The sequence below is a fragment of the Choristoneura fumiferana genome, chromosome 29 (assembly GCF_025370935.1).
Source record: "Choristoneura fumiferana chromosome 29, NRCan_CFum_1, whole genome shotgun sequence".
Taxonomy (NCBI): Eukaryota; Metazoa; Arthropoda; class Insecta; order Lepidoptera; family Tortricidae; genus Choristoneura; species Choristoneura fumiferana.
In genome coordinates, this window is record NC_133500.1 from 284,456 (window position 1) to 299,710 (window position 15,255).

At 36.8% G+C, this 15,255-nt stretch overlaps 2 protein-coding genes across 7 annotated transcripts in view; both read left to right on the forward strand.

The window, feature by feature from the left end:
* Window positions 1-866: 866 nt before the first annotated feature.
* Window positions 867-15,255, forward strand: part of LOC141444316 (uncharacterized) — a 24,203-nt gene continuing 9,814 nt past the window's right edge. For 3 of the 6 annotated variants that reach the window (XM_074109841.1, XM_074109843.1, XM_074109846.1), the window contains exons 1-3: window positions 900-968; window positions 2,635-2,688; window positions 5,836-5,883. In XM_074109841.1, coding sequence (XP_073965942.1) covers window positions 915-968; window positions 2,635-2,688; window positions 5,836-5,883 — 156 coding nt within the window. In that variant the 5' untranslated portion in view covers window positions 900-914. Of the gene's footprint in view, window positions 969-2,634; window positions 2,689-5,835; window positions 5,884-7,488; window positions 7,516-7,830; window positions 7,876-8,565; window positions 8,611-8,968; window positions 9,011-9,252; window positions 9,301-9,450; window positions 9,469-9,583; window positions 9,602-9,784; window positions 9,806-15,255 lie in introns of all 6 variants that reach the window. The other 3 variants (XM_074109842.1, XM_074109845.1, XM_074109844.1) reach the window with 3 other exon arrangements.
* Window positions 10,663-13,472, forward strand: LOC141444320 (uncharacterized). The gene is made up of 7 exons (XM_074109850.1): window positions 10,663-10,672; window positions 10,904-10,938; window positions 11,376-11,405; window positions 11,490-11,534; window positions 11,879-11,908; window positions 12,813-12,857; window positions 13,227-13,472. The coding sequence occupies exons 1-7, from the start codon at window positions 10,663-10,665 to the stop codon at window positions 13,470-13,472; spliced, it is 441 nt and encodes a 146-aa protein (XP_073965951.1).

The window sequence follows — 15,255 nt, forward strand, 5'->3', positions numbered from 1 at the left end:
TAGTAACTTTGTTGAATCGTTAAACATAATTGAGTTAGATTGTAATGATTTAAAACAGCTACTTGTTAAGAAAATTAGGGTTCATTCAAAACTTTTTATTTTACAATGTTTGTATGTCAAATTTTCTTGTTTTTAAGGTTAAATGTGATTAATATTTTTTTGTTGGCATTTATACACAGAATATTTGATAAACAAGTGCAATTGAATTCAAGTTAATTGAAAACACATTTTTTTCTGTATCGCTTACAATAAAGAGTCTTTGTGTTGTATTCTATTGAATTGAGAAATATCATCTTGTACGCCAAAGCTCGGCTTGGCTGATATTGTATATGGTGAAGCGGGCATCGATGATGAAGACCCGGGTTCGACTCCAGGGCCCAGCTTGCTTACCGGTTTTTAAAGTTTCGTACTTTAAAATGAGGGAACTCTTATTCCAGCACACTCAACTTACATTATATTTAAGGAAATACAAATTAAAATTATACAATGTCAGGGACAAAGATAAAAAATAACTTGATTTGTGTGACGAAAATTGACAACGAGCGAATGAGATCAGAAATGGCCTGCCCATTCTTTGCCTTCAACCCGGGACCTCTAGTTTCTTAATCAGTATTACTAAACATTAACCATTCGGTCATTTAAATTTATACAGAAATCAGGAATCACAGTGTTCAGAAATCTTTCCAACGATTGTTCTTCACGCTTCAACTACAATCAATCAATCAATTGTCTTGTTATCTCTATATTTAGCTAAAAGAACCTTCTATCATTCACATCAATCACTCAATCCAATCTCATTCAATAATTAATGACATTTCAATTGAGCATAATCGATAATTTCACAGTCGATTAGTTCGATTGGTCGCGCTGGGGATATATAAGCTGTGGTACTGCTAGCTTCGTATCCGGCTAATATGAAGTGCATCATCTTCTGCTTAGTGCTAGCTGTGGCGGCCGCTTCCCCTGTGGTGAGTTTAAATTTTAAAAAAGGTTCATAGTTTCTTTAAGCTACGTTTCCACCAGAGATGTGCAAGGATGCGTAGCGAGAAATGTGTTTGTCTTGAACCAATAAAAACGTTTAATTTATCTATCCTCGCACAGCACAGCTCTAATGGAGACTGCTCAGCGGAGCGAGGCCGGATTGCGTTTCTATTGGTTCATGACAAACGCATCCTACTTTCCTTTCCAGTAAGACAAAAACTGATGACACTTTCATGTACTTGTAAACTTGGGGAATCTATAATACCTAGTAACAAAATAAATAAAAAGCACTTGAATTTATGATCGGAAAAATGAAATCAAAAATATATTTGCATTTTATCTAAATACATTGGATTGAATGAAAAGTATTGTGTTTATCATCATCATCTCAGCCGTAGGACGTCCACTGTTGGACATAGGCCTCCCCCACAGACTTCCAGTTGCTTCGGTTGGCAGCGGCCTGCATCCACCGTGAACCCGCAGCTTTAACCAGGTCATCCGTCCATCTTGTTGGTGGACGTCCTACGCTGCGCTTGCCGATCCGCGGTCTCCACTCAAGAACTTTTCGGCCCCAACGGCCATCCGCTCTCCGTGCTATATGGCCCGCCCACTGCCACTTCAACGAGCTGATTCACTTGGTCCCCTTGTTCTTCTACGTATCTCCTCATTTCTGATTCGATCCCGAGTATTGTGTTATATTGTATTAATAATGCTATTTGTGGGCAAGAAATGTTATAAAGAATTATGGTAACATAGCCTGTAAAGGTGGTTTTCCACCGGCGAGGCGGTGGCGGATTTGTATGGCAGCGCCCGCGGCGGCTCGCGGCGCGATTCCAATTCTCGTCTCGCCTCGTCTCGTCTCGACTCGCCGGTGGAAAACCACCTTTACAGGCTATGTTTCCACCGGAAATGTGTTTTCCTGAACCAATAGAAACGATTCATTTACCCATCCTCGGTCCGCTGAGTTTTTTCCCTAGAGATGCGAGGATAGTTCAATGAAGCTTTTCTATTGGTTCAATGACAAAAGCATTCCTCGCGACGCAACCTCGTACATCTCTGGTAGAAACGCAGCCTTAGGCTGATGCGAGGTTCGGCATTTTGTGTCCTAGGCACTAGCTACACTGATTAATTAATTGGATAGTTTTCTGATAAAAAACAATTAATAAATTTAGGGGCTGTTTCACCATCCATGGATTAGCGTTAACCGACGGTTAAATGTGATGCCGTCTCCGTCTATTCGAATAAAACAAATAGAGACGGCATCACACCTAACCGCCAGTTAACACTAATCAATGGATGGTGAAACAGCCCCTTAGTGCGTCAGTTAGATTATCAGAAAAGCGGACGCCAAGTAAAATGTATGAAATATGTACCATCAGCGAAATAAGTGGTCTATCAGTTTTCAAAAGGAATATGTCGCTAAAGTCGAACTTTCAAGTTGACAGACACGTCTATTATCTGCAAACGATTAACAAATTTAGACTTTACTTTACACGACATAATTTGGCTGATGGTACCTGTCTTTCAAATTATTATCCGATCCGATATCATACATTTTACTTGCCCGATATCGTATCGGCGTCCGATACCGATATCGGATCGGATAATCTGAAAACGCTTTAAGTGTAATTCGAGCACTTAATTTCTTTAAAGGGGTCTATGGCAATGTTCCCTCATGGGCCCCCCACTCGGACTACTACGGGAAAGGTTAGGAAACTCCTCCTACTTTTTTTACCACGACTCCTAGGTCTTACGCAAAATAATATAATTTAAAGTATAGCAATGCTTAACTTTCTTGTATCCTCATCGTCCCAGCCTATATACGTCCCACTGCTAGGCACAGGCCTCCTCTCAGAATGGGAGGGCTTGGGCCGTAGTTCCCACGCGGGCCCAGTGCGGATTGGGAACTTCACACACACCACTGAATCGCTTCGCAGGTGTGTGCAGGTTTCCTCACGATGTTTTCCTTCACCGTAAAGCACATGAATTTCGAAAAACTCAGAGATACGAGCCAGGGTTTGAACCCACGATCCTCTGCTTGAGAGGCCATAGATCAAACCGCTAGGCCACCTTGGCTTTTTTCCTAGTTATCCTATTGAGCTTAAATTTGGCATACTGTGTATGGTACGGTGACATTACAATAATATGGCAGACCGTCTCCGTATGACGGTTGGAACTCGGTACAAATATGTAATAACTTTTTTTTTATATACGACTCGATGGCAAACGAGCAATTGGGTCTCCTGATGGTACGAGATCACCACTGCCCATAAACATCTGCAACACCAGGGGTATTGCAGACGCGTTGCCAACCTAGAGGCCTAAGATGGGATACCTCACGTGCCAGTAATTTCACCGGCTGTCTTACTCTCCACGCCGAAACACAACAGTGCAAGCACTGCTGCTTCACGGCAGGATTAGCAAGCAAGATGGTGGTAGCAATCAATAACTAGCTTTTGCCCGCGACTCCGTTCGCGTAGTATTCGTTTATCGCTATCCCGCGCGAACTATGAGATTTTCCAGGATAAAAACTATCCTATGTCCTTTTCCGGGACTCAAACTATCTGTATACCGAACTTCATCTAAATCGGTTCAGCGGTTTAGACGTGATTGAGTAACAAACATCCAAACCTCCGAACAACTTCACAAACTTAAGATTGGTTTTTTGGAATCTTTTTGTATTTTTTAATTCAATTCCAAATTTTTACTTTTACGGTCATCCCGTAAAACCTAAATTGAAAATACAAACTGAAATATAGATGCACAGAAAAACCAGAAAAATAAGACCATCACTGGGAATCGAACCCGGGTCCTCGGTAATCCGTACCGCGTAATCGGTATCCGTGTCGGTACCGTTGACCATCAGTGGTGTAGCGGTATAGCACGCGGTACGGATTACCGAGGACCTGGGTTCGATTCCCAGTGATGGTCTTATTTTTCTGGTTTTTCTGTGCATCTATATTTCAGTTTGTATTTTCAATTTAGGATTTACGGGATGACCGTAAAAGTAAAAATTTGGAATTGAAATAAAAAATACAAAAAGATTACAAAAAAACAATCTTAATTTGATTGCTTAGTAACGATATCTCTTGTCCGGGTGAGCGGTTAGTTCCAATGGAGTGCCGAAAAAAGTTTCTCGATGAGGGCTACGGCATAGATGTCGCTAGCGTCACTGCTTAAATGGCTAAATAAGAAACAAACAAGCTGAGATATGAGGTGCATAGAGGAAATTCGTGTCGGTACCGTTGACCATCAGTGGTGTAGCGGTATAGCACGGGGTACGGATTACCGAGGACCAGGGTGCGATTCCCAGTGATGGTCTTATTTTTCTGGTTTTTCTGTGCATCTATATTTCAGTTTGTATTTTCAATTCACAAACTTTCAAATTTATAATATTAGTACAGTAGAATGTAGTGCTTAAATAATGGTTTCATATCGTATTTTATCGGAACAGTTCGTATATATCTTGCTCCCTCAATGAGCTTCAGTAGCCATCATCACAATGTTATCCTACATCTAGCCGTTTTTATATTTGACACTAAATAATAAAGTATCACATTAAAGCGGCAATTACACTGAGTCGTTCGCCGCATGCTGGATGCGGCGAACGCAAAGTGTAAAGAACACGGTAGTCGGCCGCATTCGGCGAGCGACGGTGTACTGCCTTTTCGGCGAAATATGTTTCGCAAAATTTCACTTAGCAACCAACCTTTCGCCAAAGTTTCATTTGGCAAACTAATATTTGGCATTACTTTACTTCGCATTTTTTTATTTCGCAACATTTTTACATTGCAAAATTTTACTTCAGCACACATTTATGTGGCAAATAATTATGTAGCAAATGATTGGCTTAGGCAAATAACAAATTGTCGAATAACATTTGGGCAATTTTGTACATTGCAAAGCTATACTTTAATTTGATTTGTGCGAGCGAGCGAAGCGAGCGAGCAAGACGGTTCGGAGCAGAAGCGACTTGGATAGTTTAGGTCAGCTCCGCTTCGCTCCCGCCTTAGCCTTCGATGTTAGGTTTTTTTTATAGCAGCCAGGATAACTGCCACTAGGAAAGTAGGTTGGATGGCATTCAATATGTTGCTAAGTTAAGGTATGCCAATCAATACATTTGACCAAAATATAAAAGACATCTTAAAAAAATCCCAGGTAATAATTTGCATAATAATAATTTATCAAATGATTAGTTGGGAAATGATATCAGTGCGAAATGTTGAGTTGGGAAATAACATTTCGCCTAAATAAAAATATGGGATAAATAGTTTGGGAGCTAATAATTTGCTAAATAATTTTCGCCGAATCATTAGTAAACCTCGGCGACCGCGTTAGGTGAACGACTCAGTGTACCTAATCGCTGCTTAATGTATACAAAAATGGTCACTATTTAATATAATAATTGATTGGCATTTCGGGTGCCATCATATTCGTATTGAGATCCGGCTTTTTCCGATGGGAACACATTCCGTTCGCGTCTTTACCTATAGTGCAGGGTGTGCGTTGCACACGGGCACAGCGGTGTTAGGGGCACCCGCGGCACTTTGTACCAATTCCTTTTTGACCGCGCTCTTCCTAGATGGCGCTAAAGTAATAATTGCACACGGGCGCTACATGGGCTAAAGACGCCACTGGTACGGGTATACACATAGGTAGTGCCACCAGAGCAGAGTTGAGGATACACAAGAAATATCATTATTCATTCTCCTTTTGTGCAATCAGTACTTCATGTAGCTGTCTGTGCAATAATTCACTTCAACTCTCGTGGCACTACCTACACACTTAAGTACAGTCAGTAAAAAAAGCTCGTGTTACAAATGGATTTTTAATTTTACCTTTTTTTTTCTTTAGTCCGATGATCAGGATGCACGCAGGCGCCTGCAAGCCCTTCAACTTACGGTAACTTAATCATAGTAATATTACCAGCGTTTTCCCAGAAATAAAACCAAGTTAGATCGATTTTTCATCCCCGAAACCCCTACATACCAAATTTCATCGAAATCGTTGCAGCCGTTTCCGAAATCTCTACATGCAAAATTACCTAATTCTGCATTCATTTGAGGGCCAGATTTTTTACTGCTCAGTATATTTAGATACTTTTTGTTAAATAACAAGGAGGTTAGTAGACGTCATAGGGTACCTTCCTCGGACAAAAAATTAGCTTAGCTTTGGCTTAGCTATTCAAAAGGGAAAGCTGCCAGCATCATTGATACTGCCGAGTTCATAAACTTTGAGCAAAAATTTGATCAAAAACATCTGAACACGACTCTATTGTTAACGGCGTAGAAGCGTGTTCGTTCAGTGCCCTTAGTGTAAGTTTTCCATATAAATTGAGATTTTAACGCGAACGCGATCGAGACTTTTTTGTAACCGAAAACTTACACTAAGGGTACAGATATTTTTGATCAAATTTTTGCTCATAAGTTTATGAACTCGACTTTAGCTTGCCTAAGGGGACTGCTTTAAATAATTTCTTTGTTTTATTATTTGTACCGGCTTCACACTCTTGGCGTAATTAGCCAATTTTATATATTTTAAAATATTTGTTTGTGAATCAATTTATTTGTCAAATAATACAGATAAAAAAAAACATTCTTAACTTAAGAAAAGCTTAAGCCTAGTCAAAAGGTCCCCTTGAGTTGTCCCTGGTCCCTGGCGCAAAGGCACCTGTCGCGATCTCTTTTACTTTGATGTGACTATTGTAATGTCACTAATTAACGTAACTCAGGTAAAGGGCTGCGAAACTACCCTTGTCGAACAATGCATTACCTGAGTTACATTAATTAGTGACATTACAATAGTCACATCAAAGTAAAAGAGATCGCGACATTTGGTGGAGGTGCTGGGATATGATTTGTTATAAAGTTTATATTAACTAGTTAAGATTCACATAACGCGCGCCATTAAAGTAGAAAACAAATGACAGATGAGAAAAGTACAGAGAACTAAACTTACCATAGAGATTTAAGTGTTGCCACATACAATATATACATTTCGCGACTAGTGTCGCGGCAGCACCCATCAAACTAGCTGCGACCACGCTGAATGGTGATGAACAACCTTTGCACCAGGCACGAACCCACGCGGGCGAACCTCTTTGTTGTGTGTAAATGATATAATTGATATTATACCTACTTAACCTCCTACACAAATAGTTCCTGATTATTGTTGATGTCAACCCTTGAAAAAAATGCTATACAAAAATGCAATGCTTGCCTTGTTGCGTGCGATTTGCGTGCGACAGAGTAGTAAGTAGGTATAGCAGTTTTTTTTGCAATGTGTCAGGATTAACTTCATAACGGCCGTTGACTATACTAATCCACTTGCAGGCTTTTAATCTAGGTTTAAGTGGTCTTAAGTCCTGTCATATCCATACAAGAACTGTCAGTTTAAGCCTTAAATCGAGATTTAATAAAGCCTACAAGACATCCTAAGTAGTGTCACAATGAAACTTTAATTATTTTACAATATTTTTGTATTAAAAAAAAACCTTTCTTTTGACAGCTACTAAACGACATTGACGACAACAAAGTAAGTATTAAAAATGTATTAATTTAGATAAAAACTAAAAAAAAAATAGTATGTTATATCGTCATTTTGTTTTTATTTAACTTCACCTTATATATTTGTTTGTTTAAAATCTTGCAAGTTAATTTAAATCCACTTTCAGTGGTCTGATTGATTGACTTGAAATCTGGGGGCACGGCAGTGGCCCCGCCAAGATGAATAAAAAAGAAGGCGGGGCAATTGTTATACACATAATATAGGTCGATGACAATACAAAGTACAGTCACCAAAAAAAAACATGTGCTATTTATTTTTATAACAATTATTTGTGTTAAACAGCAATCTCCAAATAGTGGAAGTGTCAGTGACAGCAAACCAGCACAGGTAATTTAAAAATGTATTAAACTAAATAAATGCGACATTAGACTCTAAATCAGTTAGTCCCAAACAGAGTCAGATTAAACCATTACCATTAGAGCCCTTTCACAACACGTTTAAGAAACGCTCGTAGATAGCGACAAACGCGTGTCGAACGCGCGTTTAAAAAACGCAGTGTACAAAGGCCCTTACCACAATACAAGTAATATAGGCCCTTATTATACTCAGCGCCACAATTGGTCTACTCTACATACAAAATTAAGTACCTATTACTGCATACATTTGAGGGCCAGATTATTTGTCGCTCAGTATATTACCACACTACAACCGTATATTCTCAATTTGTTTTGTGGGCGTGCGGGCCCGTAGGCAGTTGCCAACTCTGCCTTATGGTTTAACCGGCCCTGGATAAGGTTCTGTAGTCGTCTAGGAATTTAACCTAAACACATTGTCGTTTCAAAGTTCAATATCCCAGAAATGAATTTAATGAAACAGTGAAGAACAAGTAAACTCTCTTTCAGGTAAAAAAAAAATGCGTCAAAATCTGTTTGAGAATTTTGATGCTACAGACAAGACAAACAAGCGTCCGTCAAATTTATGACATCCATTGTTGACGCAAAATTTTGACAGATAACTTTTTTTTTTGGAGATTTTGGTTTGGTAACAAGACTTTAAGGCCAATAACTTTTTTTATAGACTGCACAGCAATACGACGGGTCAGAGGTGGTAATTGGTGGTCATGTAAGTAAATTTAATAATTCATATTATTATTATTGCTTCATTTACACAGTTGTACAAACTGATTCATGTACCAGGGAACCTATTAATAATCAATTTCACTATGATTTACTTGACAATATAGTATTTTGTCGGAAAAGGACACTTACTTACCTCCTTTCTTGTTAATTTAATCAGGAACCTATTAACCTCCATACAATACTTATAGTATGTCAAAAAGAGAAGAAATGAAAAAGTGACAAACACGTAGTGTCATCCCTTTCAAACCCTGTCAAACCAAAAAGGGAGGGCACTACAGTGTTGCCACTTTTAATTTCTTCTCTTTTTTGACAGACTATACCTAATGAACATTTTTTTTTAGGACCATGAAGCAACGAGTACCTCCCGCGACACTTTGCAAAGGGTATTTATAAATTTGCTAAAATGTATTATTATTTCAGTGTCCCTTTAATTACATGGTCTTTAAAAGGACGAAAAATAAAATGATATATTTAGTGCGTACCAAAACGGTATTTATCGAGTTAAAACTATAATGTCTTATTAAAGATAATTTTTGTGGCATAAATTCAAATTAAATTGAACTTGTGGTTTGAGTTATAATTTTATGATAATAATATTTATTAGCACTACACACGTTGTTCACAGGGACAAAAACTAAATGAACTTGCATCGGTGTTGGATTATCTAACAAAGGTTAGTGTCAGATCTGTAGGTATTACTACTACTAGGTATTTTTACTGTGTTAATATGTATTCGTATTGTGACATTGTTTTATTCTTACATTTTGAATGTTTTTTTTTTGTTTCATAAATTTTTTGTTCAACAAAAATATTTTGTCTTCAGAGATATAAAGGCCGTGGTGTAAGTATAAAACCCTTCTTACACTGTTCATATGTCGTTTTCTGATATCAAAATTAAAATATATATATATACTTTAAAAACAAATAACAAAAGCTGGTATTTTCCATTTACACAGGTTTTGAAAGTAGCTTATGTAAGTACTTGATGTTTTTTTTTATTTGAATAAAAAAAAATATTCAGTGTAACGACATTGTTTATGTAAGTATGCAAAAGATATTTTTCTGTCATTAAGTTGAGCAAAAGGATAAAAATACTTTCCTCGATGTTGTAGATTCTGTATAAACAGTAAATAATTAATATTTTATTCTTTATTCAGAACCCAGCCACTAAGTCCAGCGTAAGTTGGGAGCTTTAAGTAGAGTTTTGTGATTCGTTAAAATGTTGTGCTACTTTCCTTATTTATTTGTTCTGCCAATTGGGGCTTTATTCTCCTTATAAAATGTAAATTCTAATACATTTTGTTACAGAATAATCCTCGGATTTATAAACTAGGAGTAATATTTTATTATTGCTGTATTTTCATCTGATTAAAGACTTTAGTTCCTCTGATAAAAATCTAACCAAATCATTTAATTTAAGGCTCTCCGGTTCACATACGTAAGTTAAAACCATATCGTTGTAATTTTGTGATTGACTGAGCTGTAACATTTCTGATATATTTTTTGTAATTTTTATACCTGATTGGTATATAAATTTAGATTTATTTCTTTGCAGATCGCTCCCAAAGATTACGATAAATCGGTAGGAGTATTACAAATTATATAGTACCTTTATAACTTAAAAAAATATGAGTTGACACGTTTTACAAACTAGGAATAAATATTATGATTTTTACACTACCGAACAATTATTTTTCACATTATGTGTTTTTTAGGACGACCAGACTAGCTACTATACCACTCCCTATTTAAGCAATTTAAAGGTAATTTTTTTTTTGTATTACAAGGTTTGTGTTTTTTGTTCACTATAGGTACATAATCCAATTAAGTATCATTTCGGCATATCCGTACCAAATTTTTGAAGTCAATCTGACTTTAAGTGAACATAGTACGTAGTACGTATGAATATTGCAAGTTAAATAATAACTAATTAATAACTTAATGTAATAATGTAATTTTATAACTTGACATGGTATTATATATAATCAGAAATAAATAAGTAATAACTCGTAAAAATACTTAAGTACTCTAAAAAATGGTTAATAGTGATCCCTTTGGCATGCTAACTATTTGAAACCACCACTTGCTGAGCGGCCCATCTGACAGCTCGCCCTCTCTCCGGTAAGCCGTCTAAGACTAACAGCAACAGTCAGTCCGAAAAAAAAAAACAAAAAAAAAACGTAATAGAGATTGACTGTGTTTCTATAATATGTTATGGATGAGAATTTGATTAATTTATTTTTTTTATCTTAAAGCTTGTATAACATTACTTGCAGGCCGGCAAATACGCCTCCACCGACAAAAACTGACAGTAAGTAAAAATACACCGCCTAAGTAAGACTTGTTACAAAATAAACTAGTGGTGAACGAATAGGTACTTATGTGCAGTCAAGTTCATAAACTTGTGAGCAAAAATCTATTGTTAACGACTCTATTGTTAACGGCCTAGAAGCGTTTTCAGATATTTTTGCTCACAAGTTTATGAACTCGACTGTACGCAGCTGACAAAATTAGATGAGATATACAAGGTTATTTACCTACAATTAAAACAAATTTATTAAACAAAAAAGTTCACGGTGACGTAACCGTGCAAAGCCAAGCCCTGCTACTTAAGTGATTTTGACAATCATACCTGAAGAAATATCTGTATTCCGTTCACTTTTAAATACCTAATAATATTTATTATAATGAACATATATTTACTTTGCGTATAACATACTAATAATTTATATTTCATTAATAATTCAGGTCAAGCGGTATCCAAATCCAAATTATAAAGTAAACAACTTCAGTTGCTATATTAAAACATTCTAAGGTAACACTTCCACACATTTGATTCCCGTAATTCCGTTTTTATTACAGAAAAGTAAATCAGCTGTGCATAAAGTTTACCTGCCGCAATTCGTCGTGAGTATTTTTATAATCATTACGAGTATTAGATAAAAGTAATGTACATAATTTTTATAAGCTTTTATTTAACATACAATGGGACCTGTGTATATCTGCATGTTGAAAGTGATATCTGTCAAAAAAATACGAGTTAGACATTATAGTAATCAAAATGAAGAATGACTGATGATGGTATACAATACAATAACTCTTTATTTACACCACAATAGCTAGCGATGTAAAAACAGGTACACAGAGGAAATTACACGGTAAGCAACAGGCGGACATTCACTTGAGAAGACCTCTTACACAACCTTGAAGATAATGCATGATGATAATGCATAATTATTTATTGATTACAGAATAAGGAAACTCAGCATGACAACTACCAAGTAAGTAAACACAAATACAAATAAAGATAAAATCAAATGGTCTTAAAGTTCCGTGCCTTAGGAGCTGATGGAAGCCTGTTCCAGAAATCCTGTACTGCTTGTGTGCTTATTAGAGTTACTGTATATTTTAAACCGTTATAGGGAGTCTTTTGAAATTACTACATAATATTTATTACGGGAAATTACTTCGGCTGATATATCAATACTTAAATAATAAAAGTCCGGCAACGCATCTAACTCAACTTATGTTTTGTATCTCCATGGGCGGCGGTGATTGCTTTCCATCAGGTGACCCAACTGCTCGTTTCCCCCTATCATATAAAAAAAAGTTACCAGGGGTCCTATACAATTTTTTGTGTGAGGCCTCGCACTTAGCCGACTTTTCATATTTTACATAATTCTCTTTTTATTATAAACTACAACAAACCTAACTAACTAACATAGTAAATATAAGCACTTTTTTTTAGATACTCAATATAGATCGCAATCGTATCCAAAATAAATGTTTTTTTTTATTTGTTTAAAGCCGTGGTGGCCTAGTGGTTTGACCTATTGCCTCTCAAGCAGAGGGTCGTGGGTTCAAACCCCGGCTCGCACCTCTGAATTTAACGAAATTCATGTGCGGAATTATATTTGAAATTTACCACGAGCTTTGCGGTGAAGGAAAACATCGTGAGGAAACCTGCACGACCTGCGAAGCGATTCAATGGTGCGTGCGAAGTTCCCAATCCGCACTGGTCTCGCGTGGGAACTATGGCCCAAGCCCTCTTGTTCTGAGAGGAGGCCTGTGCCCAGCAGTGGGACGTATATAGGCTGGGATGATGATGATGATTTGTTTAATTTATACCTACATATTTAATTAAGCACATCCCAACCGCTTTTAACTATGTCAATTGTTTTTTAGCACTTATTATTGAGTTCCCAAAAGACATTGCCCAGCAACAGATATGTAAGTTGAAATACTGTATGATTTATCATTTTGTTACACAGCAATTATTTAGAATGTTTCTACATTTTTTTTTCGTTTCAACAGCCTGCCAAGCAGTCTTTGGTAAATGATTAACCTACTAAAATTATCACACGACGGATAGATGGACAGATAAAATATTATTAAACTATAAATCCCGTTTAATAATTGCATGAAGATTTAATCCAAGATCTGGTTTACGTTAGCAAAACCGTTAGTAAATAATATAAGCGTTATAAATTTAAGTCTCTGATGAGGGACAGCAGATTAGTAATTCTTAAAATCGAATGAAATATAATAAAAAATAAATTATTAGAAACGTGTCCCAATGAAATGTGTCTTATTTTTCAGAGACTCGATGACGACAGAGATAATGATGATGATAGGGAAGATGATGATAGGCAAGATGATGATAGGGAAGATGACGATAGAGAAGATGACGATAGAGAAGACGACGACAGAGAAGACGACGACAGACAGGATGATAGAGATGATGACCTTGACGATGATAACAGACAAGATGACGATAGAGAGGATGACGAGACCAGGATAAATAATAAGACGAAGAAACCTTTGTTAAAAAAAAAACTGGACTGACAATGTATAAAGCAAAAATCGAAAATGTTAAATTAATTAATAAATCAATTGCCAAAAGGCAGGGCTGCAGCATCATGTGTTGTTCATTTATCCACTTGAAATTCACGTACATATAAGTAGTGTACCATTTTTTGTACTCAGCTCATCCATTGTCTGCTTTTGCTTTCGTAAGCGGCAACCAATCAGCTAGTGTATTTTGTAGTCTATTGGCAAAGAAATAGAGTCGATAATCTAGGTGATTATAATCTAGGTACTTTTACTACTCGTACAAGCTAGTAATATTTATTTATTCGTATGGCTTAATATTAAATACAATCGCTCAAATTCACAATAAAATATTCATAGTTATATTAATTGGTGTGGTTAGTGGATGAGCTCAGTTCAAAAGTTTGGCTATAAAAATAAGTTGAAAACACACACAATTCCCTGAAATTAAAAATGAAGAATTACTACGTAACAAATTAGTTAAGTACATTATAATTCAAAATATTAACCTTCAAATGGATATCTTGTACTTAACTATCGAATCATTTGACTCTAATGAGGCTATCGTTTTTGTCTCACTAGATGGCGCACTGTTGCGTGAGGTTTTTAAGTATGGCTTTCAAAGTCTGTTATGGTGGCGTGAAAACAAAGTTTAGATGAAAATCATATTTAATACACCTTAAAACCGGTACTATAAAAATATCGAGCATGCCACAGTGTTGCATAGTCCCCGTTTGTTCGAAAAAAAGGGAGACAAAGGTTTCCGAAAGACAAAACTGTCTCAAAACACAGACATTCATTGCCCGGAACGCATATTTGCCATAAATAATTTCAGATATTGCAAAATATTCACAAAATTATTCTAATTATAAATTAACCCGCGTAGCTCACCAAAACTATGAGATTTGACATTTCGGAGACCTCACGTACACTAGCGCCTCTAGTGGCGAGAATCATACGCGATAGCCCTCATTTCGTTCTAAGTGGGTTAGACCCTTCTCACAGTAAGTTTCATATTGAACTCCCTTAACAGTCTGATGGTTTTTTGGAAAAAGTTCATAGTGCGTCAGGATTCGATTAGTCAACGGAACGTGTACCTACCTACCAATTAATGTGTATTTTCTCACTGGCGAGCGGTTTCAAAATTGATTTTGTTGAGAACCGGCTTGACTTGCGCACGGCACGAGGCGTGCGGCGAGGACGACACGGCGACGTCACGATCGTCGCTCGACGGGCAGCGACCATCGCCATACGATCTCCACCGCCGTTGGACGAGCTTCTATTTTATTTTAATCTGTTTCCAAAAGTTAATTATATCTATCGATGTTATTAGACGGCTATTAAACCAGCCCTAATTACAGTCACGATTTTATTTAACGTCCCGTAGAACCCTAACAGTTTTATTAGTTGAGACTTCTATGATACACTACATTGAAATGGACACGTGCAGTATCCAATCAATCACATGAGTTGAAATCTACATACGAGTAAGTATCAACACTCTACATACATCTCAACACTCTCTTGTACATAATTAAAGCAACAAAAACATGACATGTGCAGAAAGGCGAGGTTCCGTCTTTGCAACGATTCAATGGAATCGCGTTCTTGGACAAATATTCGAGCGTTTTGACCGCGCGGTCAAACGTCATTAGCGTCCCACTTTTCTCTAACACAACGGAAAGACAAGTCACAAGAATTTTAATCACGCTAAATTCAGCATCGGTATTGTCTTTTTAATTTTCATAAAAAAATAACCCTGGCATTACCTCTTTTAATAACACCTGCGAAGACACCA